The sequence below is a fragment of the Jatropha curcas genome, chromosome 5 (genome assembly GCF_041381405.1).
Source record: "Jatropha curcas cultivar XTBG-Jc1 chromosome 5, XTBG_Jcur_1.0, whole genome shotgun sequence".
In the NCBI taxonomy this organism is placed as follows: Eukaryota; Viridiplantae; Streptophyta; class Magnoliopsida; order Malpighiales; family Euphorbiaceae; genus Jatropha; species Jatropha curcas.
The window spans coordinates 28,565,080-28,588,536 of record NC_143155.1 but is presented as its reverse complement, the minus strand read 5'-3'; the positions used below and the strand labels follow the sequence as shown (position 1 = coordinate 28,588,536).

The following is a 23,457-nucleotide window of genomic DNA, read 5'->3' as shown; positions in this document are numbered from 1 at the left end:
GAAATGGAAAATATTTGTTTTTATTGGAAAGTCCAATACACCGACTAACATTTTAAACTCTATTGGTGAAATCTGATCTTTTTGTGGATGGATAGTGAAATATGCAAATAATATTACTATCAATAGTAATGGTTTTGTATTTGGGCTTTCTTGTTGGTGCTTCGGCTTTCTGTGGGTATATCGTAATTATACGTAAAGTTAGGCTGGCCCTAAACCAACAAATCCAATCACTTGCTTACAAATAATAATAATAATAATAATAATAATAAACGGTGACTTTTCAAAATACAAATTCGACTATATTCAAACTACAGAAAAAAAAAAAAAAAAAAAAAAAAAAAAAAGAGAGAGAATCCATTCTAAAAATGAAAAAAAAAAAGGCCTAAAATTCTATTATCTTCACCCTAATATCCCTAGAACAAAGGATCAAGGGACAAGGGCTAAAAAAATTACACATGGCCATGAGCAGTTGAAGTTACCATAAGAATAGCAAAAGAAAGAGTTAAGGATTTTTTATGGGCTTCAAACATTCAAGAGAATACATCATTTTACCTCACAAACTTGCAATTCAATCATCCAACTCGAACATTTCCCCCCATCTGTAAACATATTCAAGTGTAACTGCTGCAAGCAACAATTGTATATGGAGGTTAGTAATCTTAAATTCAATTATCTATAGCATTAGTTTCTTTTTGGTTTGCCCATGTCATGTGTATCAATAAAAAAGATATGGGAAGCCTCATTGCACTTTAAGTGTAATCCAGTCTCCCTGTCCATCACGTAAATTATTTTGCCTTGAAATTTAAGTATTTTCCTAAAAGAGATCCATCAAATCTGAAATCTTAATCCAAAAAACAAATAAAAAAACAAGGCACAGATCATCTAACGCGGAGAAATCCGCGAGCTACACACGAAATTCCTACGCGTCAAAATCACAGCACACCTAAGAATCAATTGAAAAAGGCATTTCCTACGCCAATATAAGTGTCCGTAAGCATCCGATTCTCCCGAATCAATTATTCATTTGCATTTTGTTTTTGCTTTTTCCTTCTGTAATTACAATGTCGCAGTTGGTGGACAAGGCCAAGAACTTTCTGGCGGAAAAGGTAGCCAACGTTAAAAAGCCGGAGGCAAGCGTCACGGATGTAGATCTGGGTAGCATCCACCGCGATCGCATAGAATACAAAGCAAAAGTCTCCGTCACTAATCCCTACTCTCAGCCACTGCCCGTTTGTGAGGTCTCTTACACTCTCAAAAGCGATGGCAGGTTTGATATTTTCTCTTCGCGTCTTTTCAATTGTTTGTTGAATAAATTGTTTGAAAGATTTAGCCATGAACGATCATAAACGGAGAGATCAAACTATGTGCGTTGAACGAGTTGAATTATTTATGAAATCGTAATTCTCGATCGTCATATTTGAAACGTCGATTTGTTCAATAGATCTAACTTCTAGACAATATATAACTTTATAAATCAAACTGGAACTGTGATTAATTAGTGTTTGTGTTGCGGATCAGAGTGATCGTATCGGGGAATATGCCAGACCCAGGATCACTGAAAGCAAGCGATACAACAGTGCTGACCGTGCCATTGAACGTGCCACACAGTATATTGGTCAGCTTGGTGAAGGACGTCAGTAGAGACTGGGACATAGATTATGAATTGGAGTTGGGTCTCACTTTTGACCTTCCTATTGTTGGTGACATTACCATTCCTCTCTCCACGAAAGGCGAGATCAAACTCCCCACTCTCTCTGACTGTTTCTTCGGTTCTTCTAAAGAAGAATAAATTGAAGCTTTCTTATGTATTTGTTGTTGTTTCCAAAAACTAGTTAATGAATTATCAGATGTCAAATATCCTACTGTATGCAACTTTTTTAAAAAGGTAAAGGAGTTTTATTAAGAAGCATGTCAAACCTGATAACATCATCTAGGAACGGAGGAGACGATTCCCACTCAGTCTCATTGAGTTTCTAATAAATGGAGTGTTACGATCTGAAATTTCATACTGTATTCAACTTGATTATGAATATTTCGTCTTAAAAAGGCTTGTTTGCTTGTTTCCATACAGGAGAAAAGAAATTATGAACATCATTTGCTCGCCTATCAAGGCCCGTAATACTAACTAAATCACCTTAACAACTGGCATAACTAGCCAATTTTTAACTAACCTTTTGATTATTGAAAATTAATGCAGTTTCACGGAATACATTATTTCAAAGCCACGACGTTAATAGCATATTATTTAAAAAGTTAAAGTCGAGCACATAAGCCTATGGTTGTACATTATAACAAGTCCATTCCGTAAGTATATCATTTTCTCTTGATTCAAATGTAAATTAAAATTAAAGAAATTAATAAAATCTTTATAGTATGGCACTTATTAAAACACATAATTTTTTTTAATGATTCGCCTTTTATGCACTTGTATAAACAATTCTTAGTTTTTCACTTATTCCAAAAACAAAATTCTATTTTTATTGATCTAACTAATAAGGTTATTCTAAGTTAAAAACAAAATTTTTGGAGTTGGGTAAATTCAACGGGTAAAAAGTTAAAAAATATTGTCTATTCACTCATAATAGGTTTAGATTATTATAGAAATAAAATTAATGTATTGGGGATGTAGCTCAGATGGTAGAGCGCACGCATACGGGGATCGATACCCCCACATCTCCATTTAATATGATATTTGCTAAATTACTTGAATTTTGCATCGAGACAACCAGTTAGCAGCAATTGATGAGTGAATTAACGATAGAGACTTCTAACTAATCAATTTGTTTAAATTAATGCAGAGTTGCCGGACAATGGAAGTTATCCATTTATTAATTTGGAGGAAGAAGTTGGTTAGTTGTTGATGGACAATCATGAAATTGCTCATTAGCGACTCTTGTCCATACCATAATCCAATACTGTTGCAGATTTGCTTAATTGTATCATTATTAATTAGAGCCAAATTCTTTCCTTTCGTCTAGAAACCATTTTATCGATTTAATTAAGCTGCATATACACTAATTTACCCCTTTTGTGTCATTTTTTCTGTTAAAGTTGTAGAATAGTTTTGGTAATCAAGCATTATTAACAATTTTAGTGGTTTACTTTATTTAATTTGGAGATGATCATGTCCGATTGTATCGCAACATAAAGTACTTTTCACGTGCAATTCAAGTGTCTTTTGATTGTGATTTACAAGTCTAAATCAGATTTCTCTTTTTTTTTTTTTCCCCCAATTTTCCATTCTTCAGCTAAAGTTGCAGTTTAGCTATTACTTATCGTAATTAAGCGTTATTAACAACTTTAATTGTTGCCCTACTTGAGTTGGAGATTAGTTATGACTTATGGATACTTGAAGAATTAAAAATCAAAATCACATTAAATATCTAGCAGTCACTCAAGCAAGGGCAGTAAGTCATACTATTAGATTATTCTGAGTGGGTGGAAAATGGAAACCTTTTAGTTTAAGATGTGAGAAAAACCAAATTTAAAACCAAAACTTGTGATTACCACATAATTAAGTAGATTTTATAAAATGAGCCGCACAAAGTCAACATTCAACTCTTCAACCTTTGGTTAGGACAAAACACATAGTATATTTATATATAAAAAAATTAACATCTAGATCAAAATGATGACAAGTGACACAAAATTTAATTTTATAAATGCCACCTATCTACATATTATAAATAAAACCACAACACAAGCACTTTCAATTTCAAATAGCGTTACTTCATCCCACTTTATTTTCCTTTCTCCGGTCATCTTACCCCTCCAAAAAAAAAAATTCGGTAGGTATGGTGGAGGGCGAGCAGGTAAGGCCACTAGCTCCGGCGAGGGACCGCACAAGCAGCGACGATGAAGAAGCGGCCCACCAATTAAAAAAAATCCGCCGTAGAAGGTGCATCAAATGTTGCGGCTGCATCGCAGCTGTATCCCTTATTCTTGCAATAGTGATTGTGATTTTAATTTTCACCGTTTTTCGCATCAAAAACCCAAACATCAGATTAAATGGCATAACCATCACACAGCTCGAGCTAATCAACAACACAAATATTCCAAAGCCAGGTGTAAACATATCTTTAATTGCAGATGTATCAGTGAAAAATCCTAACATAGCATCGTTCAAGTACAACAACACCTCCACAGCACTTTTTTACTATGGTGAGCTAGTTGGAGAAGCGCGTGGCCCGCCAGGCCGGGCAAAGGCCCGACGGACCATGCGGATGAATGTTACCGTCGAAATCATCACCGACAAGCTAATTTCGAATCCAAATCTGAATACTGAAGCTGGCTCCGGGCTACTTACTATGAGCAGCTACTCAAAAATTCCAGGTAGGGTTAAATTGTTCCATATTATCAAGAAGCATGCTACTGTGAAGATGAATTGCACTATTACAGTTAATATTTCGAGCCAGGCAATTCAAACACAGAAATGCAAGAGGAAGGTTGACCTCTAGTCTAGAGAGTGTGAGTGGTTAATTCTCGTTTTATATTATGTTAGTATAATTAATTAGGGGATTGGGAGATATAGGTATATTTATTTTCATTTCTATGTAAAATATGGGCAATTTTTTTTTTTTTTTAATCCATGTTTTGGATTTTAATTCGACTCCGTAGCTCCAGGAATAATTGATCTTATCTCTTATGTTTAGTGTTATACTAAATAATTGGAACATTACTAGCTTCAAACTTTGAAATTGATTGGTGTTTTAGTTTGCAGAAAGAGGGAAGAACTGGCAGAAATTTGTCAGGATGAGTATTTGTTAAATAAAATTATTTACTACTTTAATTATTTTTTTATTTTTTGATAAATTCCTGAAGTTGTTATATACTTATATTGCAAGAGAGATGTACCGGTTTGTACATATTGGCAATGGAGAAGTGGCTAAACTGGCGTTTGTTGGCACTGTAAAGACTAATAGAGAGATCGACCAAGTTTCACAATTTACCAAGTCAATAAATTTTGGGACCAAAAGCTCATGTGAACTTTTGACTAACAATAGTTTTAAGGATCTAAGTCTGAAAAAATGGCTCAAGAGGCTGCAGGGGCAAGACTAATGGCCAGGAATTTTTACACACAAACAAGTAACAACAGAGGCATCAGACAGACCTCCACTGCCTAGTGTCTCGTGACCCATATTGACGTAGTTTGCTGGGTGGTTGAACTTGAAGTTTTTGACGCTGTCCATATCAGAATTCAATGTAGTATGCCAAAATGGAAAAAATGTGAGCGACTTGTCCATATCACTGAATCATCATTAAAGTACTGGACCATATTTCCAATCACAAACAAATCAAAATATTCCAACTTTATGACGTGAAATCTCTCTGTCGAGACACGAAGCGACTGACTCATCCCATCGAAAATTGGAAATATATACATGAGAAAAAAAAAAATCTCATCCATGTATGAATTTCTCAATTCTTTTTTAAAATAAATGAATTTGATAAAATTTTTATGTTTAGTATAAAGATTTATGAATTAAATCGATTTGAATATAATTAAAATTAAATTCATAAAAAAATGTGAAATTTTTAAAAGAATTAAATAAATTTAAATAATTTAAAATTTCATGACAAACACTATGCATCCTCTCAACTTTCTAAAATTATATAAAAGGTACTTTAAAAAATAAAATTAAATAAATTTTTAATTTAAAAATTGTTCTAAATATGAAAATTCATATGCATTTGGAGCAAAGGAGGCTATACATTAATGCAATCAAGTCTTTTGCTGAGTGTTGATTAACGATTCTTCTTTTGCTGAGTTGTATTTTTGATCTGCTGAAGTCACGAATGAATCTCAAAATTAGCATAAAAGTCAACTGCTAAATAATACTCCATGGAACGTCTGTGGTGGGAGCAGGCTATAGCAAACAGGGACAAAACAAAGGTGTAGGCATGCAATAAGTCTAACGGGCTTATTGGCTTAATTAAATCTGGATGGAATATTAGAAAGATGGGCTTCATTAGCCTGTTATCAGGATAAATTATGTCGTCAAAAATAGGAACTTGGGCCCAATGCTATTTGTGATTCAAATATCCACCGCTCATTTGCTGCCATTTGTGCAAAAAGACAAATTGGAATGTCCGGTCAAAAGGAATGATCAAAGTCCTTTTTTTTTATCTTTCCTTTTTTCAGAAAAAGTAATTTATCGTTGCTTTTCGGCTGTACCAAAAAATTATGCAGTTGCTTTACCTTTACTAAAGGAAAATTACAATTCATACATTTCAATCAACAATAATTACATTTGAATTTGAATGAATCTAACTGATGTTAACTATTTCATATTTGTGTTGATACTTGATAGTGGTAGGAGAATGAAAGAACGTTCCAACTTGCAATTACAATGAAAAGAAGCACCAGACATGGTAGAGTAGAAGTTGTGCGCATTCAGCGCATAAAGAACCAAAGACTCATACTTCAATCATGACTCCATAGAAATCCCAAGAACCTTTTGACCCATTTTTATGTTCACAATGTCGGAATGTACCAGGAAAAAGAGAAAGACAAAAAGACAACGCAACTTGAAACCTTGACGCCAATCGTGCCAGTGCCATTAGTCTCCCCTGCAATTCCCAGACACGAGGCCCATTCATAACCCAAGCCCAGCAAACAACTTTTCAATTTTCATCATCATCTATTAAATGCTTTGCTCTGTATCTAAACCTAGTATTAAATGCAGCAGCTGGAAAATCCACCCACCTCTCGTTCAAAAAATCTCCCCTAATCCCTTCCCTTTCTCCTCCAAATGGATTCCTTCAATTCTTTAAACCCAAATGTCCACCGCTACCACCATCATCCCCGCCATTTCTCCACCCATCACCACCACCACCGCACCCACTTCCCCCAATTACATAACCAATCTTGGCCTTGGTTATTCCATAGCCATAGCTCTTGGCTTTCTTGTTCTTCTCTCTACTGTCCTCCTCGCTTCCTACATGTGTTGTCGTGCCTCTCGCAATCGATCCTTTAATTCAAACGATAATGATAATAACGGAAACGACAACGACAACTCTAATTCTGTTCCCGATGGTATACTTCTTCCTCGCATTATATTTGTCGCCGAAGATGAGGATGACCAAGAACGTGACCTAGAAACCTCTGCTGTTGGGCTTGACCAAGCGGTAATAAATTCGTATCCGAAATTTCAGTTCACTAAGGATGGGAGTTCAAATGGAAATAGTACTACTTGTTCGATCTGTTTGTGCGAGTATAAAGATTTGGAGATGCTACGAATGATGCCTGAGTGCAGACATTTTTTTCACTTATGTTGTATTGATGCTTGGCTAAAGCTTAACGGGTCGTGCCCGGTTTGTCGGAATTCGCCGCTTCCGACTCCGCTTTCAACACCGTTGTCGGAGGTCGTGCCTTTGTCGCAGTATGCCGCGGATCGAAGAAGGAGGTGATCTTGATTGTTTATGCATTGGTGGTGACTGGTTTGAGGTCTTCTTGTTTGGTTTGTTTTTGGAACTGTAAATTTTTGTTCTTGAGTAGGTAAAGTTAAGTTTGTAGGATTTTGATTTTTATTATTGGTGAATTGTGATTTTGATTTGCTAAGGCAGAGAATGGAAAAACAGCGTACTATCTCTTTTTTTTTGCTGTAAGAAACTTAGGATTGAATTGAGTGTTACTGTTTTATTACATTGAACTAAACCTTTTTTTTTTTCTTTTTTTTATCTTCACTATGGAATGATTGATCTTTTCTTTTTTATCCCCTCAAAATCATGCTGTGTTAAATCATTTCTCTCTGTCCCAACATTTCATTAGCAGTTTGATTACTGTATTTACCTGTAAATGATTAAGGTTAATATGCAGGGATCTTGCGACCAATCTTTTACCCACAAGAGTTTAGTCTATCATTATGTTGAAAACAACATTGTTTTTAAGTACATCTAACTCTAACCACCGACTTAATAACATTTAATCCCGCCACCATTTTTTATTGCTTTCGTTTTTTCTTACACAAAACTTATGAATGCTTTTGTTTTTCGTTTCCGAGATAGTGTTTTCATGGCCAATTAGTCTACTAGGCAGTGGCACATGTCTTGTTTGCATTCTTGTCTTATTTTACAAGCGCTACAAAAAAGGAGCAAAATTTGCTAGATCGCCAATCTCTCTCTCTCTCTCTATATATATATATATAACTCTTGCTGGATGAGTTTTATATTGCAGCTTGAATGAGGTATTTGTTTTTGTTTTTGTGATTGTTTATTGTTTACTCTACTGATGAATTTTTCTCTTTTGTTTTTTTCAGTGTTTCTAGTGTATTATATTATTGCAGGAAAACTGGATCTTTTAGCAAAACGAGATTATGACTGCGTGAGTAATATATATTGTGTTAGGTTTAAAATTATACAGTGATGGAAGCGTTGACCACCTAAATTCTACAGGTTTAACTAGAAATACTCCCAAGTATATCATAAAATAGAACTCCTGGCTCTGATCTCGAAAATCTTCCATTTACAATTCCTTTCTAGATTGTTTGCCAATTAAAATAATATGATCTTGCAATCTCCCCCAGTCAATACCTTTCAGATTCAAAGTTTCTGGTGTTCTAACAGATTCCCTTCCTTTGTTTCCTGTATTGTATAACTGCTTGTGTACTTTGTGTTTTATGAATTCTTCTTATCAGTATCATCTATTACATGTGAATTTGGCATCTTTGAAACCACAGTATGAGTAAATGCAGTTCGCTAGGTGATGTTTTTTGAGAGTTCTTTCAACCTCCTGTAGTCCTTTTGCCAACTGTGGATAATTTCCAATTTTTATAAATGGTGAAACCTCATGTTTCTGTGAAGTTAAGAAGGTGGGGTGGAGCACTTCACAGACCAATCTTTATGCTTGGCATCTTAGCTGTATTGATTTGTATTTTTACTATGTCCAAATTCTTTTCTATCAGATCTCTTTTTATTTCTGATACCTTGTGCAATCATGTCAATATGAAATGTCAAAGCAATTTTAGAAGTGATGAAGTAGCAGCTGTTGAATCTGTTGTTCAAAAGATACTAGAAGAGATTAATGAGGTAAAAGATTTGCGAACAGATGCATCATCAGCGACATTTTTATCCAGATACATTACTTTTCTTACTGATATTTTGGGGGTTCTTGAGTCATTACCAGCATCTTGGCCTACAGATAAAGGAATGCATCAGCAGAACACTGAAATCACAAAGCTCCATCCTCCATTAACGCCAAAACAACAATCAGATGAACCTGCTGATTTCTTCTTAATAGAAGAGATTCGCAAGTATGTAAGGATCAAACCCAACCGACTAGGCAAACAAAACTTCATGGGAGCTAATGGAACATTTACAAGTATTGGCCATGCTTGTTTTGCCATGAAGAAAGAGCTTGAAGAATATATGGACTACGATGTTGGTGAAATCTGCAACGATGACTGGAAACTAGCTCAAAAACTGATGATTCATGGGTGTGATCCATTACCAAGGAGGAGATGTTTCTCAAGAGCACCACAACTATACAGCAAACCATTCCCTATAAACGAGTCAATGTGGAAGCTTCCTGATAATCGAAATGTCCGGTGGAGCCACTATAGATGCAAAAATTTCACTTGCCTGGCTAGGAACACCACTGGCAAGGGATTCTTTAAATGTGCAGATTGCTTCAATCTCACAGCTCATGAAATGCCCAGGTGGATCAAACATGTAAATCTTGACACTGACATGAATCTTACTGCAGATTTTCTGATACCTGAAGTGCTTAACATTAAGCCTGGAGAAATTAGAATTGGATTGGATTTCAGTGTAGGAACAGGAACTTTCGCGGCTCGAATGAGAGAGTTCAATGTCACAATAGTCTCTGCAACTGTCAATCTTGGAGCACCTTTTAATGAAATGATTGCTCTTCGCGGACTTGTACCTCTTTACTTGACTATAAATCAACGGCTTCCATTCTTTGACAATACACTGGATTTGATACACACAACAAGATTTCTTGATGGTTGGATTGATTTTGTGCTACTGGACTTCATATTATACGACTGGGATAGAGTTTTGAGGCCAGGCGGTCTGCTATGGGTTGACAGCTTTTTTTGTCTGAAAGAGGATTTGAATGATTATATAGAAGCTTTTAAGATGCTAAGGTACAGAAAGCATAAATGGATGGTTGTTCCTAAGCTGGACAAAGATGATGATCGTGAAGTGTTCTTTTCTGCTGTCCTCGAAAAGCCTCCTAGACCATTTCGTTAAATCTTGAACAGTTTAACCGCTTCAGTCATTGATGTTTGTATAGTATAACTGTAAGCAATGCATGGAAGAGACTGTAGTTGGATAATATCAAGACCAAGAAAGGTTATATGAATTATTTGTATTCTGGATCCAGTAATAATGTAATTCTTGAAGTAGGCCAACATGGGTTATCTATGTTCCTTCCAAAGTGGTTTCCGCTTTTCCTTTTTGATTATGACTGCAACTCTGCGAGTAAGAAATATCTATTCTAAACAATTCGTGAACTTGCATATTCATGCTTTGGATTCATTACTCTTTAGTGGGCCAGCCCTAATAAAAATTTGACCCTGACTTGGTAACCACTAGGAATTTGATGGAATGGAATTTTCCAAAATTCCATTTTCACAATCCTGAAAAGAATGTGTATGGTGTTGAAGTAATGTTGCCCTCTTGAATCTTGATGGGCCCGATCAAGAAAGCCATTGCTAATGGCAATTATCCTCTCACTGCCAAGGTTGGGAATTTCTTGGCTAGTTCATCTGCCTTGTTTGGGTATCTCCTTTTCTCTTCTTAGTGCTTGGCACGGCTGGTAGATGATTAGTTCATATGCCTTGTTTGGACTTCAAAATTAGGCCTAGTTACATATGTTTTGGAGTAGTTGGTCTAGTTCGAAATGGTCAATTAGCAAATAGTTTCGGAAGCCACATCTCAGCCCATGTCGGATGTCAACAAAGCAATTTTAGAGCCACTTGGTTCCAATTATATTTTTGATAGTCTATAACAGCATTCTTCACGTAATTTCACATTTTATAAAGTTTGAGCATTTAATTAAAATATTTTTTATTCAGACATTAAAATACAAAAGAAAAATTAAAAAGTTTTATTCTTTTATCATGGGTACCTTAACTTAATTAATCTACATCATGGGTGATTGGCAAGAGGGAAAGAGATTGCGAACAGCAGGTAAAGGACAACTCCGTCGCTCTTCTCCTCTCCTCTATGTAAATTGGCTGGATCGAAAAACTTATTAACAACAAGTTTATTAATTTTCTTTTTTAAATTATAATTTATTTACTGAGCTGTATTTTAAATAGCAAAAATAGAAGAAAATGCTAACCACACGTCAGACCAACGTGGAACCCACCATTGATTTCTAGTCCACCAGGCCATAACAAAGTAATAGCCGTCCATTCCGTCCGTCCAATTGCTATAGACGGCCACGTGTCCTCAACAAACTTTACCAGGGTCGGTGCCTGTCAGGACATCTAAATCCACCGTCCTGGATTGTCTCCACGTTTCCTGTGCCAAAAAGGCACCTTGCCAGTGCCATAATCTCAGTAACCGCCGTCACTCTCGATCTTTTAAATATAACGCCGTCAACTTTTTGATTTCAAATTCCATCGAACCACCAGGTTCACCACGAACCTAAGGCTCGGACCTTCGTGTTTACGGTTTATAATTTTAGATAGCCGTCACCACTCGTGACCTACATTTCCAGTCACTCACTGCTTGCTCGATATTTTACAGACACCGGAATTCTTGTAGGATAACTCATTTTGGCGGAATTAGGGGTTTGGATCGGATTGCCAGGATCAAGATAGCATGGCTGAGCATCATGAAAATCCTATCGAGTCGGTTATGGAGAAGATAAGCGAGACGATTCACGCTCACGATTCATCGTCATCTTCTTCTGATTCAGATTCGGATTCCGAGAAGAAGCCGACTTCTCCATCGTCCGTCAAGGCAAAGATTTTTCGGTTGTTTGGGAGGGAAAGACCCGTTCACCACGTTCTTGGAGGAGGAAAACGTATGGATTTCTTAAGTTCTTCACTGCTTTATAGCTTTACTAAATATTGATTTATTTTTTCTTTTTTATTTATATTTTGTTTAATTGTGATCTTTTACTAAATATTGCTCTTACACTGTCTGGTTATGGGGACTTTAGATTTGATCTGTGTTTCTGTTCTGATGGTTTAGTCAATTTTGTTGCATTTAGTCAGTATCAAAATTATTTTTCATTGCCTTGTTAAAATCACTTCCAAAGTGTACAGATAGTAATCAATTAAAATTTTCCTAATGAAATCTTCAATGAGCGATGGGGTCTTTTATCTTCTGATCCAGATGTGTTATGTTTTCTGATATTTTTTTCGTGTAGGGAATTGTGAAGTCCTAGATTTATGACATGAACGACCAGCTGAACTAACCACTGTTTATAAGTTTCACACTATTAAACTGAGTACTTAATTTATAGAGCAACTCTCCAACCAGCTAAGCAATTGGTTGAAAAATTGATTTTTCAAAAGGTTTGATATTTTTTCTTTTGGTAATATTTCTTTCAATGGGTATTCGGAGAGTTGTTGCCTTGCACCTACACTAATTCTCGTTCCATGTTCTGCTGAAGGCTAATGTGTTTCCTTTATTTGTGTGACAATTTAATGCAGCTGCTGATGTGTTGTTGTGGCGAAATAAGAAGATCTCAGCTAGTGTGCTTGGAGTGGCCACTGCAATTTGGGTCCTTTTTGAGTTGATTGAATACCATCTTCTTACTCTAGCATGCCATATTTTGATCCTCTCACTCGCAGTGCTGTTTCTATGGTCCAATGCTCACACATTTATCAATAAGTAATGTTCTGTTTCTTTTTATTGGTTTTGTCTGAGGTGTTAAGACCCGTTGGCTATATTTCATTTATGATTATATGCTTTTCTTTTCCATTTCTGCTGCTTATAGGACCCCACCTCGCATTCCACAAATCCATCTTCCTGAAGAACCATTCCTGCTGGTTGCTTCAGCACTAACATTGGAAATCAACCGAGGGCTTGCAGTTTTACGTGATATTGCATCTGGGAAAGATTTGAAGAAGTTTCTCATTGTATGTCCATTACCCATGCTATTATCGCTTTTTAACTAGAGTTGGAGTGGGATTTGAAGTGGATCATTTATCTTATATATAATTAGCCTTAATCTTGCACTCTTCGTGTACTTCAGTCCTTGTTTGATTATTCAATTAGAAGATAGCTTATATTTGGTAACATAATTCTTAAACTCTATTTATGATTTCCTATGTCAGGTTATAGCTGCCTTGTGGGTTGTGTCAATTGTCGGGAGCTGGTGCAATTTCCTGACCTTGTTTTATATATGTATGACCATCAAAACTGATCCTTTTACATTTTAACAATGAAATCATTTTTGAATGTAGTTACTGATATTTTTGTATTCCATTTTTTTAATTTTGATCTTAAAACAGCCTTTGTTTTACTACACACTGTACCGGTTCTATACGAGAAGTACGAGGACAAGGTCGATCCATTTGCTGAGAAGGCTACAATTGAGATCAAAAAGCAATATGCAGTGTTTGATGCTAAGGTTTTGAGTAAGATTCCAGTGGGAGCATTGAAGGCCAAGAGGGTTTAGAGAGGCCAGTGGTTCTGTTTCACGCAGAAGCTTAGAAATCATGGATTTGTAGGTTGTGATTCCTCTCCATATTTTGCTAGAGCTCTTCTTTATTTTCACCCCTTCAACTGTTTCCAATGTTTGGGATTGCAGTTTGAATAGCATTTTTATTTATATGGGGTTAATTTCAAGTTGTAGGTTACTTTTGAAAGCTTTATAATCTGTTTGCAGGTGTTGGCTCCTTGATAATGGGTGATTTTTGACGTTGGTTTTATATCGAATATCTTTTGATTCCTTGTATATGGGCTACGGCTTATCTCATGTTTTGAAATTTTAGTTTATGGTTTCAATAGTAGCGGCTGTTAGTATAGGGAAGGAAAGGAGTCAGATTAAAGAGTTATATTTAATGTTTGATGAACCTTGAAAACTAGGAGAATAAGAAATTAGGTACTCTTGAATGGCATTATCTCAATAATTAGGTTACTTCATTTCTTTCAAAAAGAAAAAGGTTTTTTTTTTTTTCTGTTTTTACTTGTTTTTAAATTTGGGGAGAAAAATATTTATGAGACATTAATAAATTTATTATAATTATATTCACATTAATCTGTAAATTACGATAGTCGAGTTTATAGGTTACTGCTAATACAAACAATTGCGAGTACTGAACGAGCCCAATAAGTTTAGTCCAATAAATCTTAGGCAGGCCCATTAAAAGGAATCCGGGCCGAAATTTTTGGGCCAATTGTGGAAATTTAAGCCCAATTTGTTGACCCATTTGGGCCAACACCAAATTTTTGGCCCATTATGGAAATGTAGGCCCAATTTATTGGGCCAAATAATGTTGTCCTATGTTGGTCGGAATAAGCCCATTGTGGGCCACGTAGACCCATTAATAAAACTTCAGGCCCAACTAAAACGTACAGCCCTATTTTGTGGCCCAAATTGTTGGGCTCACTATGGGCCAAACTAAACCATTATAAAATTTCGGCCCAGTTAATTGGGCCAATACAGGCCTATTGCAATCTTTCAGGCCCAGTATTTTAGAACATTAGAAAAATCCTGCGGCACTATAGGCCCATTGTCAAAATTTTAGGTCCACTTTATTGGGCCCTGGCTTTCAAATTGTAGGTTCTCATAATCTCCGCTCAATTGGGCTTATCGCCCAATACCCTATTTTGTCCGCCAACTAAAATGAGACAGCCTATGGGCCCACCCTGTATGATGGCTGTTCGTTTTTTTCACTTCATTGCAAAACTATATATATTTAATTTTATTATTTTCAAAATATAAAACCAAATGAAAAACAAATTAAATGACAATGTAAAAAATAGCAAACAAAGGAAAGGGGAAGGGAAAAGGAATTCACATTTCAACATGAAAGTACTGATTGAGCAAGAGGTTTTACATGAAAACTATGAGAAAAATCGTAACACATGAAAGAATTGATTGAACAGAACTGCAAACTACAACATCAATGAACAAATCTTTTACTTTTGACTAATTACACGATTTATCATATTTTCAGTGTTTCATCAATCTTGAAAACCGGGAAGTGCTATCTGAGGATGTTAAAGGAACTGTTGAGAACTCAGTATCAGAGTGTTCAAATGGCCGTAAATTTCCTTGAATGGGGAAGGAATTATAGTTCTGTGTTGGAGGAAAATTTGGGACTAGAGATGCAGTACCTGCTGTATAAGGCGCTGGCAGAGGTGAACCAACCCCTGACATAGAACTTCTTCCTTGGAAATCTTCTTTTGGTCTACCTGTATCTTCTGCAGATTCCCTCTTTTCCCTTTCTTCAGTTTCCTTGAGAAGAAAATCAACCCATAGATCTGCAAAGGACTGTGGACAAGCAAATTCAACATTAAATTGCTTGCCCGCTTACTACCAATGACATTATAAGAATACAAACCAGAAATGACATCTAACATAAGAGAGAGAGAAGTAGATAGAATGGTATGACCATGAATTTTCCATCAAAAGATAAGATGATTTGGAGTACTGCATCTTTTTAAAGCTTATAAGTATTTGGAGTACCACTTGGCAACTATATTGGAATCCAAATGTTTGATATTAACCATTAGCAATGAGTATAAAAAATAGAACCTGTTTTTCAGATGCTGCATTTGCATGTGCATCAGCTGAACTTCCCCCCAAGATTCCACCAACTAGGCGGCCAGGGAGTCCCAAAACTCCCCGAACAACACCCCTGCCACCTTGTTGAGCAACACCTATCCTCTGCTTGTCTTCTTCAGAAAACCCTAGCATCCGGACCATGAGATCCAGAACCTGTCACACCATACAAATTATACAAGTCACTCAAAGAGAGAGGAGAAAGGAAAAGAAAGGATCCAATATTGGGTATTTAATTAAGCTTGGGAGGGTCGAGCAATTCTAATCTAAAAGGGGACTGAGGGAGCAGAAATCTATACAAGTGCTCTCCAAAGAGGGCACAAAAGCACTGAATTAGGAAATCCTCAACTCCTTGATGTGATTTAGTAGTAAATCAGTGGCAAATGATTAAACTAATCTGAAAACAACAGCCTAATGATGCCTAGCCAATTTTATCATAAGAGACGCAAACCTCTTTGCTGTGGTTCCTCTGGAAGTAGGTTATTAATAATTTGATCACAATGCGCCTGTCAACAAAAGCCAATCATATATTACAATGAAATAACTCCAACTTCCATCAATGAACGTGGAAAAAGCAATTAACAATAAGATAGCATCAAGTTTAACTAATTAAAAGTGCATTATTGAACGGAGATGCAAACAAATTATACAAGAACAGAAAATTTCCTCAGAAGAATTAAACAGGCTAACCTGTCAACTAGATAATCAGAATCCATTGACATTCTATTAAGCCTGGTCATGCTCTGTTCAAGAGCACGACGTAGTTTTCCATTATCCTCCTCAAGCTTATTTACTCTGTTCTTCCCTTCTGCTACCATCCTTTCAGAATGTGACAGATTGGTCAAGATTTCTTCTTTTTCTCTCCTTAATGCTTCTGTTCCTTGTTCCGCATCCTGAAGAAAGCAACTTATGTTCAACTGATAAGAAATCGAACTTTATAGACACAAGTAAAATAAGCGCTGGAAACCAACAATGTTCCAAGCTTGTTCGACCAGACACTGGTTACATGGCAGGTTGAACATGTCCTGCTTTGTCCTACAGAAACTACCTTTACAGTCCAATATTGATGCAGAAACAGTCTGATTACTGTATCTTGCTGAGGACTCAAAACCAATAATAACAACATAAAATGCATTAAAATAAAAGTAAGAAATCAAAAGATGGGCATTCAAAGAGCTCATGTTCATGACTTCTGATTTGTTATCCTAAGTGAACCAAAAACATTAAGGACAGCTTCAAATTTTCTTCATTTAACATTAAAAATAATATAAACCAACCAACTCTTTGTTAGTTGCGACTTTTATATAGTAACAAATCAAAAAATTTGCAATTTGCTAAAGAATAAAACTTGAGTCTGGACAACCAGATGATAATTACACAATATAATGTAAAGACAGCATACTCTCAAAAGCTCAGAAAGCTTCATTGTTTCCTCTCTTGCCAAAGCCAAATTTTGCTCCAAATGTTCCTATGCATGCAATGACACAATTAGCCTTGGGGAAAACAACAAGTGGGGATTGTGAGACAACCCAACAGAAGCTTTAAAATAAACAAAAACCTCTTACCTTAGCTTCAATTTCAGCAAAGTACTGACCAAGAGCTGTTTGAAGATTTAAAAGCTCAACATTTTTGGAATCAATAGTGCTTATACATTTTGCAAGTTTCTTATTTAAATCTTCAATAATTTCCCTTGACCTCTGGATTTCATTGTCGTTAATCATCCGGACTTCTTCCTGCTTGGCAATTGCCTGCTTCAGAGCCTTCTCCAAATGTAATATTTGAGCCTTTTGATATTCATTACTCTCACGAAGTTCTTCAATGATTTTACTATCCTCGTCCATTTTCTCTGATTCTTCAGACTCCTAGACAATGTTGAATGAAAACAATCTTTATTATTAGAAAAGTCTGATACTTAACATCATTAAGACGCTGTAACTTTTATGGTTGAAAGATAGAGTGCAGGAAAGATGTGTCATTGAGCACCACATCTGAAATAATTGAAACAATAGAATATGCAAGTGAACCTTGAATATGAAAATTTCAGTAAAACAATTGAAACTCTAGCATCACCAAAGTGAAGGAATAAACAAGGCACATAAGACAACAAGCGAAAAATAGCAAGTTCACATATAGCAACCTTTTCTAATAAATGCTGCTTAAGACGAGTCAATTCTTGCAATGCTTTATCCCTTTCATTGCGTGTTTCCTTTAAATCTTTCTCCAATTTTTGCAACAAGGAACCCATTTCTTCCTTAACATGAGAACTTCCAGATGAACCTATCCCCTGGAATTTACAATTAATTATTAACAAAATAAAGGAAAAACACAAGTGCATACCCAGTGCAGTAAGAATTAGTAATTACTCAATATATTACTAGCATGGGCATGCAGATGAGAGAGAGAGAGAGAGAGAGAGAGAGAGAGAGATTACCCCATCTGGGAAATTTCTATCAGGAGAAGCACTTTTCCTCATTTCCAAGGCAGCCTCAAGTTCATTCTTTGCTATCTACAAAATGACAGCATTTAAAGAGCCCAAACAAAATGAACAGGAATTTTTTACAAGGAACATATCTTGCTTGAAAGAGATTTTAAAATATACAAGAATATTAACCTTAAGGCTGGTATTCTCCTTCTCCAGAGTGGCAATTGTTTTTTTCAAATCCTTTATAGTGTCATCAGCATCTTCATCTTCCCTTCTACTTAACTCCATTTGCAGTCTCCTTATCTCTGATATTTTCTCATTCAATTCACTATGTACTTTACTCATCTCCAAAGAAGTCTGAAAATAGAGATGCAAAAACAAATAGATCAGAACCTCAAAATAAGAAAGAAAATATAAACAGAAAATGCTCCAACGACAGCATCACTGGAAAATCATAAAGCAAAATATATTTCCAAAATCACAATCACAAGGAAGCAAATTTATAACATGTGGATTTAGAGAAAAAACAAAAAGAAGCAAAATTATACACCTGCTGAATCACAAAAATTTCCACAAACTCCCTAAATTTCAAAAGGACTCTAACAATGACATGACAATGTCAACGGATTAACATAACTTACAAGTTCATGTAAAGCAATGGTTTTACTTTTTTGAAGGACCAGTGACACTGCTTAAGGCATTTCCGAAGCTAGAAAACAAGATAACATAGGGTAAAATCAGACATCAATTCTATATTGCTAGGTCACTACCTGCACACACGGATTAATTACTAATAGTAGCTCACAGACAGAGTGCAACGTGCATGCTTCAGTACAAGCTCAACACAAAGCAGTTGGGAAAATAATTGCTGACAGACTCAACCAAAAAAGTTGGTAATATTATTTGAGTCCAATCCACTCACTTTGGATTCATTCAGTTGTAGCATCCTGAGCTCCTCTTGAAAAGATTTATTCAACCTGTGTTCCTCTGGAAATTGTAAAATTCCCAAGACCAGTCCATGATCCCCACAAAAGAAGAAAAAAAGAGGATTAAAACTGTTGCAAGTAATTCATCAAAAGCCAAAGGTGAAAATTTGTAAATAATCAAATTACTGGGTTTCAAAGTAAAAAAAGTATACCTTGTAATTTTTTCTGTACAATTGCTAACTTATCACGTTCCTTGTCAAGTTCCAGTCTGAGCTGATTTATTTGTGACTCATGGGTGGCCTTCAATGCTGCCAGGGACCTATTTTTCTCCTCCAGCAAATCTGCAAGCTCCTAGAAGGCATTCACATATCTGCTGTCAAGTTTATTCATTATGTAAAAACACCAACACACACACACACATACTCTCTTTGAGCATGTGCTACAGGCACACATTACATTTTGGAAATTAATAATTCGCTACCCAAGTCAGCATAAAAGCACCGGACACAACATGCCATTACCTTTTCCTTCCCTGGAAAATTTGAATATTTGAGTTCCACCTTATTATAAACAGCATCAACTTGATCAGGATGTGATATTCCATTACCTACTCCATTCTGTGTTTGGTTTCCACCAGAACGGGCTTTGACTTGAGTTACAGATTTATGATGTTGGTTGGGGGACTGATCACCACTTCCCTGCACAAAATCCAGAATTGCAGTTAATTCAACGAGTCTATTTAACCTAGAACACCCATGTGCACTACTCAAACATGGTTTTGATACTTCAACATTTCATCAAGGGAGACAAAGAGAGAAAATAGTACAGGTTGAAACACCACCTTCCATGTGTGCTAAGCATAATCCATTGGACTGTCATTCAATCCAAGACAACAAACTTCATAATAGAGGCAACAAGGGTACGTGCAAGTTTAGCACAATTTTGATGTCAATACATAATACTATCAATTGACATCTGCAGCCTTATACCATAATTCCTTTCTGTTATTTCTGCATATGTATCCAGATCTAAATCACATCAACATATATTCTCGGAGTGATAATAAGGTTTCTCCCAGCTAGCATGGCATTCAGTTCATATCACAGACTGATAAAATAGATGAACAAGCAAGCTTTACAGATATTGTTATAGCTTCTGATTCTCTGTCTTAAGTTTCCTGCTTTATCAATATTCTCTGCTACTGAGACTACCGAGCTAATCCACCGCCCTTCTCATTCCTAGCCGCAGCTGCTCTTGCGCCAAAGATGAACGGCAGATACAAGTGTAGTGGTGTAAAGATTATGAGGCTTAACTCAAGGACACATTCTGTTGATTTCCAAATATTAAATGGACACAGCATACAGAGGCTTTAATTAAAAAATCAGCAGGAGACGTATTTATTAGATATACCGAATGCAGTCATTACATATAGCAGTTTTTTTTAAGGTGGTGCATGATGCAGTAGATTTGCCATGAAATATTATCAGAAGCAATACCTTGAGTGCATGGACGCTATTTGTTGATGCTCTTGAATTCTCACTTCTGGAAACACTGAGAGCATCCTTTGTTGCATCCAAATTCTGCTTCAATGAGCCATTTTCTTGGTTCAATCTGGAAATTTGATCCTGTCAAATTAGGTAAGCAAAGCCATGTTTTCAAGTTGTCAAAAGACCTTTAACATGAAAGCTAACTGATATTTAGAGAGACTTAGGTAATAAAACTGTATCCACAAAAGGTGTTTGATGCTCAGTTTAATGATGAATCCCCAAAAAATTAGCAAATTGAACAAAGGGGACATGATTCCACATTTTGAAATCATTTGATCTTTATTCTTGACACAAATTACCAGTAGAGGTATTTTGTTAAACAGGGAGAGAGAAAACATGGGATCAATAACAAGGGAAATAGCATTCAACATGCAAAATGGTTTTTGCAACTATATGCACCCAGCCTGTTTTTGCAACTATATGCACCCAGCCAGCTTATCACAAAGGCATAACAAACACCTCTCTAAAACTATCAATTGAATCTTTTAAGCTTTCAATTTTTAAATTATGAATCAATTTGTCACAAGTTCTTATCATATATAAACAAAAAAGACTTCTATGAGTAATCTCTCCAGTTGCAGTGAGACTTGCATTCTAAGGAATATTTCATTCACATCATCAATCATAAATGAAAATATATGAGGTTGTCCCTTCAGGTTCTGCATAAACGTAAACCCATATCCATATAAACTAGGAAGAACTGCATTGTAGGTGAAAATCGTATCACCGTCATGTATACAAATTAGGCTGAAAAAAGAATAGAAATGAACTAAAATAAACCATGCATCTACCTGAAAAATATAGAGATGCCTATGTCTGCATTAAAGAACAAAATATAACAAAAGAGCCAGTGGAGTACCTCTTTTTCTTTCAATAAAGCCGCATAATTAATTGATAATGCTTTGATTTCAGCTTCAGATTCCTGAAGCCTTCTAATTTCTGCTTTGTACTGTTCAGTCTACATGAATTACAGATGATGGAGTGTCAATTAACCATATAAGCAACAAAAAAAAGACAATGATTGAATCAAAGCAATTAAGAGAAGATGGCCACAACAGGATCAAGTCAATTGCATTCAACAATTAAACTGCAAAAGGTACATATGTGACTATTTGATTTGAGTTTTGGGTGGCAGAAATGCTGAAGAGCTGATGGTGGGGAGGAGGCAAAATGCAAGTTAAGCAGAAAAAGTTACCAATTGCAGCTATTATTGGCACATAGACTGCAAGACATGTAAATGTCAAATAAGCAAAAAAATAAAATAAAAATAAAACTATCGTTCACTTGCTTCCTAGTTTGACAGTATAAACGTGTCATTTTTCACTGTTAACAGAAAAACTAACATCTCGTGACGATTCAAATAATAAAACACACTCATTAATATAAATAGAAGTGTCCTCGAGCAAAGAACACAGTTAGCAGTTGCGCTTAGCTCCTAATCTAGATTGAATTATAACTCAGTAGCCATAACTCGATAACCTAAGGCTTTTATCAAGATAAACAGCTAAACAGCTTTACCGGCATTTAAACCCCAATAAAATTACTACACCGCCAAATTATTCAGACGCAGAGTGATAGAGAGATTAAAATACCCAACAGTGAAAACGCAAAGGAAGATACCTCTGAATTATATGGCAAGTCCGTCCCATTAGCCATGGGAGACCGCGAAACAGACTTCGAATGCGCGAAACTGTGAGAATTTCTTCGATCAGCGACCGACAAATCGTGGCCATTGCTAGAGCCATAGATCTCAAGCCCTTCCTCATCATCGTCGTGCACATCCAATGCAATCTTGTTTAGGTTTTGTTTCAAAGTCTCAATGGAACTCCACATAATTAAAAGTCACTAATCTTCGCCAATCGATAAATCTATCTCTGAAGAAATGAATTTCAGGGGAATTATTCTGGTTGGCGTGACAGAGAAGATTTAACAGGGGGATTTGCTATTTGTATTATTTAGGTAGATCTGAAACGAGGCAGCGTAAGATATGATTTTGTTTTTGATGAATAGTAAAAAAAAATTTTTGTTTAGGGAGAGACCAAGAACATTACGAGAGCTGGTCATCGGGGAAGTCTTATAGTTTGGCCCGTTACAGTTACAACTTTGGTTAATTAAACCGCTTGCTAGGTGATCACTTTCTCCTCCTTTCTACTTTTCACCGCCTTCTGTCGTCTACACTCAAATGCTGTAAATCTGTTTAAATTTTATTTCAGAAAAACAATAATGTCACAGTACCGTTTAGGAGAATACATTATAAACATTTTATTTTTCAAATGCTTGTTTTTATTTTTGTTCACTTTCATAATTTTTTTTTTTTAGAAATGATAGAAAGGAATATAATAGAAGAAGGAAAATAATGAGAAATTGTAAATTTCTTTTATTGCTATTTCCTACTCTTGTGTTTGAATGTAACCAAGGAAAATAAATATTAAGATGAAATTTTAAAGGAAATAAAATATTATTATTGGAAATCAATATATTTGCCCTCATTTATTTAGAACCCGTTTGAAACAAATGAATTCACAAAATTGAAAATCCAAAATGTTGCATTTGGAATGTAAAATATAGTTTTAAATTATACGAAATGAATTTTATGGAATTAGATATGATTAACTCAAATTTTACTAAAATTGATAAAATTTGTAAATAAATTATGCAAAATTGACCATCAAAATGTTTATTGATAAAATCCCTCCATTATAAATTCAACCATTTTTACTTTTTTTTTCCTATCTATTTATTTTCTATAGAAAATTCCAAACTATAACAACGTTGTTTTTTTTCTAATCCAATAATGACATTATTTTTTTTTTCTTTTTATTTTTTTTTAAATTCCAAACTAGTAAT

At 35.6% G+C, this 23,457-nt stretch overlaps 6 protein-coding genes across 8 annotated transcripts; 5 read left to right on the top strand and 1 right to left on the bottom strand.

Moving 5' to 3' along the window:
- The first annotated feature begins 493 nt into the window (after nucleotides 1–493).
- On the top strand, nucleotides 494–2,046 carry LEA14-A (desiccation protectant protein Lea14 homolog). 2 transcript variants are annotated; one of them, XM_012227910.4, is made up of 3 exons: nucleotides 494–649; nucleotides 1,071–1,267; nucleotides 1,519–2,046. In XM_012227910.4, the coding sequence occupies exons 1-3, from the start codon at nucleotides 644–646 to the stop codon at nucleotides 1,787–1,789; spliced, it is 474 nt and encodes a 157-aa protein (XP_012083300.1). In that variant the 5' UTR covers nucleotides 494–643; the 3' UTR covers nucleotides 1,790–2,046. The 2 variants fall into 2 exon arrangements, with proteins under 2 accessions (XP_012083300.1, XP_012083299.1); XM_012227909.4 differs by lacking the exon at nucleotides 494–649 and having other exon boundaries at nucleotides 997–1,267.
- Nucleotides 2,047–3,289: 1,243 nt separating this feature from the next.
- LOC105642920 (Late embryogenesis abundant (LEA) hydroxyproline-rich glycoprotein family) lies at nucleotides 3,290–4,697 on the top strand. Its single transcript, XM_012227908.4, has one exon. The coding sequence runs from the start codon at nucleotides 3,795–3,797 to the stop codon at nucleotides 4,455–4,457; it is 663 nt and encodes a 220-aa protein (XP_012083298.1). The 5' UTR covers nucleotides 3,290–3,794; the 3' UTR covers nucleotides 4,458–4,697.
- A 1,645-nt stretch (nucleotides 4,698–6,342) lies between these two features.
- On the top strand, nucleotides 6,343–7,671 carry LOC105642918 (RING/U-box superfamily protein). The gene has a single exon (XM_012227906.4). It carries the CDS (start codon nucleotides 6,781–6,783, stop codon nucleotides 7,408–7,410), a length of 630 nt encoding a protein of 209 aa, XP_012083296.1. The 5' UTR covers nucleotides 6,343–6,780; the 3' UTR covers nucleotides 7,411–7,671.
- Nucleotides 7,672–7,807: 136 nt separating this feature from the next.
- Nucleotides 7,808–10,399, top strand: LOC105642919 (S-adenosyl-L-methionine-dependent methyltransferases superfamily protein). The gene has a single exon (XM_012227907.3). It carries the CDS (start codon nucleotides 8,776–8,778, stop codon nucleotides 10,210–10,212), a length of 1,437 nt encoding a protein of 478 aa, XP_012083297.1. The 5' UTR covers nucleotides 7,808–8,775; the 3' UTR covers nucleotides 10,213–10,399.
- A 1,268-nt stretch (nucleotides 10,400–11,667) lies between these two features.
- LOC105642917 (Reticulon family protein) lies at nucleotides 11,668–13,710 on the top strand. Its single transcript, XM_012227905.3, has 5 exons — nucleotides 11,668–11,998; nucleotides 12,633–12,813; nucleotides 12,920–13,061; nucleotides 13,260–13,329; nucleotides 13,437–13,710. Exons 1-5 carry the CDS (start codon nucleotides 11,794–11,796, stop codon nucleotides 13,601–13,603), a joined length of 765 nt encoding a protein of 254 aa, XP_012083295.1. The 5' UTR covers nucleotides 11,668–11,793; the 3' UTR covers nucleotides 13,604–13,710.
- A 1,212-nt stretch (nucleotides 13,711–14,922) lies between these two features.
- Nucleotides 14,923–22,703, bottom strand: GC4 (golgin Putative 4). Of its 2 annotated transcripts, none has more exons than XM_020682818.3 (15): nucleotides 22,231–22,703; nucleotides 21,470–21,568; nucleotides 20,560–20,688; nucleotides 19,671–19,761; nucleotides 19,276–19,404; nucleotides 19,060–19,124; nucleotides 18,327–18,494; nucleotides 18,147–18,221; nucleotides 17,853–17,999; nucleotides 17,281–17,577; nucleotides 17,118–17,183; nucleotides 16,406–16,608; nucleotides 16,167–16,221; nucleotides 15,689–15,871; nucleotides 14,923–15,424 (listed from the first exon to the last, which is right to left on the bottom strand). In XM_020682818.3, the coding sequence occupies exons 1-15, from the start codon at nucleotides 22,441–22,443 to the stop codon at nucleotides 15,104–15,106; spliced, it is 2,241 nt and encodes a 746-aa protein (XP_020538477.1). In that variant the 5' UTR covers nucleotides 22,444–22,703; the 3' UTR covers nucleotides 14,923–15,103. The 2 variants fall into 2 exon arrangements, with proteins under 2 accessions (XP_020538477.1, XP_012083294.1); XM_012227904.4 differs by having other exon boundaries at nucleotides 19,276–19,414; nucleotides 19,585–19,761; nucleotides 22,231–22,702.
- Between the last annotated feature and the right edge of the window lie 754 nt (nucleotides 22,704–23,457).

Excerpts from the sequence above, each read along its gene's own strand:
- LEA14-A (XM_012227909.4), top strand. The coding sequence starts at position 1,062 with ATGTCGCAGTTGGTGGACAAGGCCAAGAACTTTCTGGCGGAAAAGGTA. Across the intron at positions 1,268-1,518 it reads ACTCTCAAAAGCGATGGCAG|AGTGATCGTATCGGGGAATA; the intron begins GTTTGATATTTT and ends GTTGCGGATCAG.
- LOC105642920 (XM_012227908.4), top strand. The coding sequence starts at position 3,795 with ATGGTGGAGGGCGAGCAGGTAAGGCCACTAGCTCCGGCGAGGGACCGC.
- LOC105642918 (XM_012227906.4), top strand. The coding sequence starts at position 6,781 with ATGTCCACCGCTACCACCATCATCCCCGCCATTTCTCCACCCATCACC.
- LOC105642919 (XM_012227907.3), top strand. The coding sequence starts at position 8,776 with ATGGTGAAACCTCATGTTTCTGTGAAGTTAAGAAGGTGGGGTGGAGCA.
- LOC105642917 (XM_012227905.3), top strand. The coding sequence starts at position 11,794 with ATGGCTGAGCATCATGAAAATCCTATCGAGTCGGTTATGGAGAAGATA. Across the intron at positions 11,999-12,632 it reads CGTTCTTGGAGGAGGAAAAC|CTGCTGATGTGTTGTTGTGG; the intron begins GTATGGATTTCT and ends AATTTAATGCAG. Across the intron at positions 12,814-12,919 it reads GCTCACACATTTATCAATAA|GACCCCACCTCGCATTCCAC; the intron begins GTAATGTTCTGT and ends TGCTGCTTATAG.
- GC4 (XM_012227904.4), bottom strand. The coding sequence starts at position 22,443 with ATGTGGAGTTCCATTGAGACTTTGAAACAAAACCTAAACAAGATTGCA. Across the intron at positions 18,495-19,059 it reads TACAACTGAATGAATCCAAA|ACTTCTTTGGAGATGAGTAA; the intron begins GTGAGTGGATTG and ends CTCTATTTTCAG. Across the intron at positions 17,578-17,852 it reads AGCAGCATTTATTAGAAAAG|GAGTCTGAAGAATCAGAGAA; the intron begins GTTGCTATATGT and ends AACATTGTCTAG.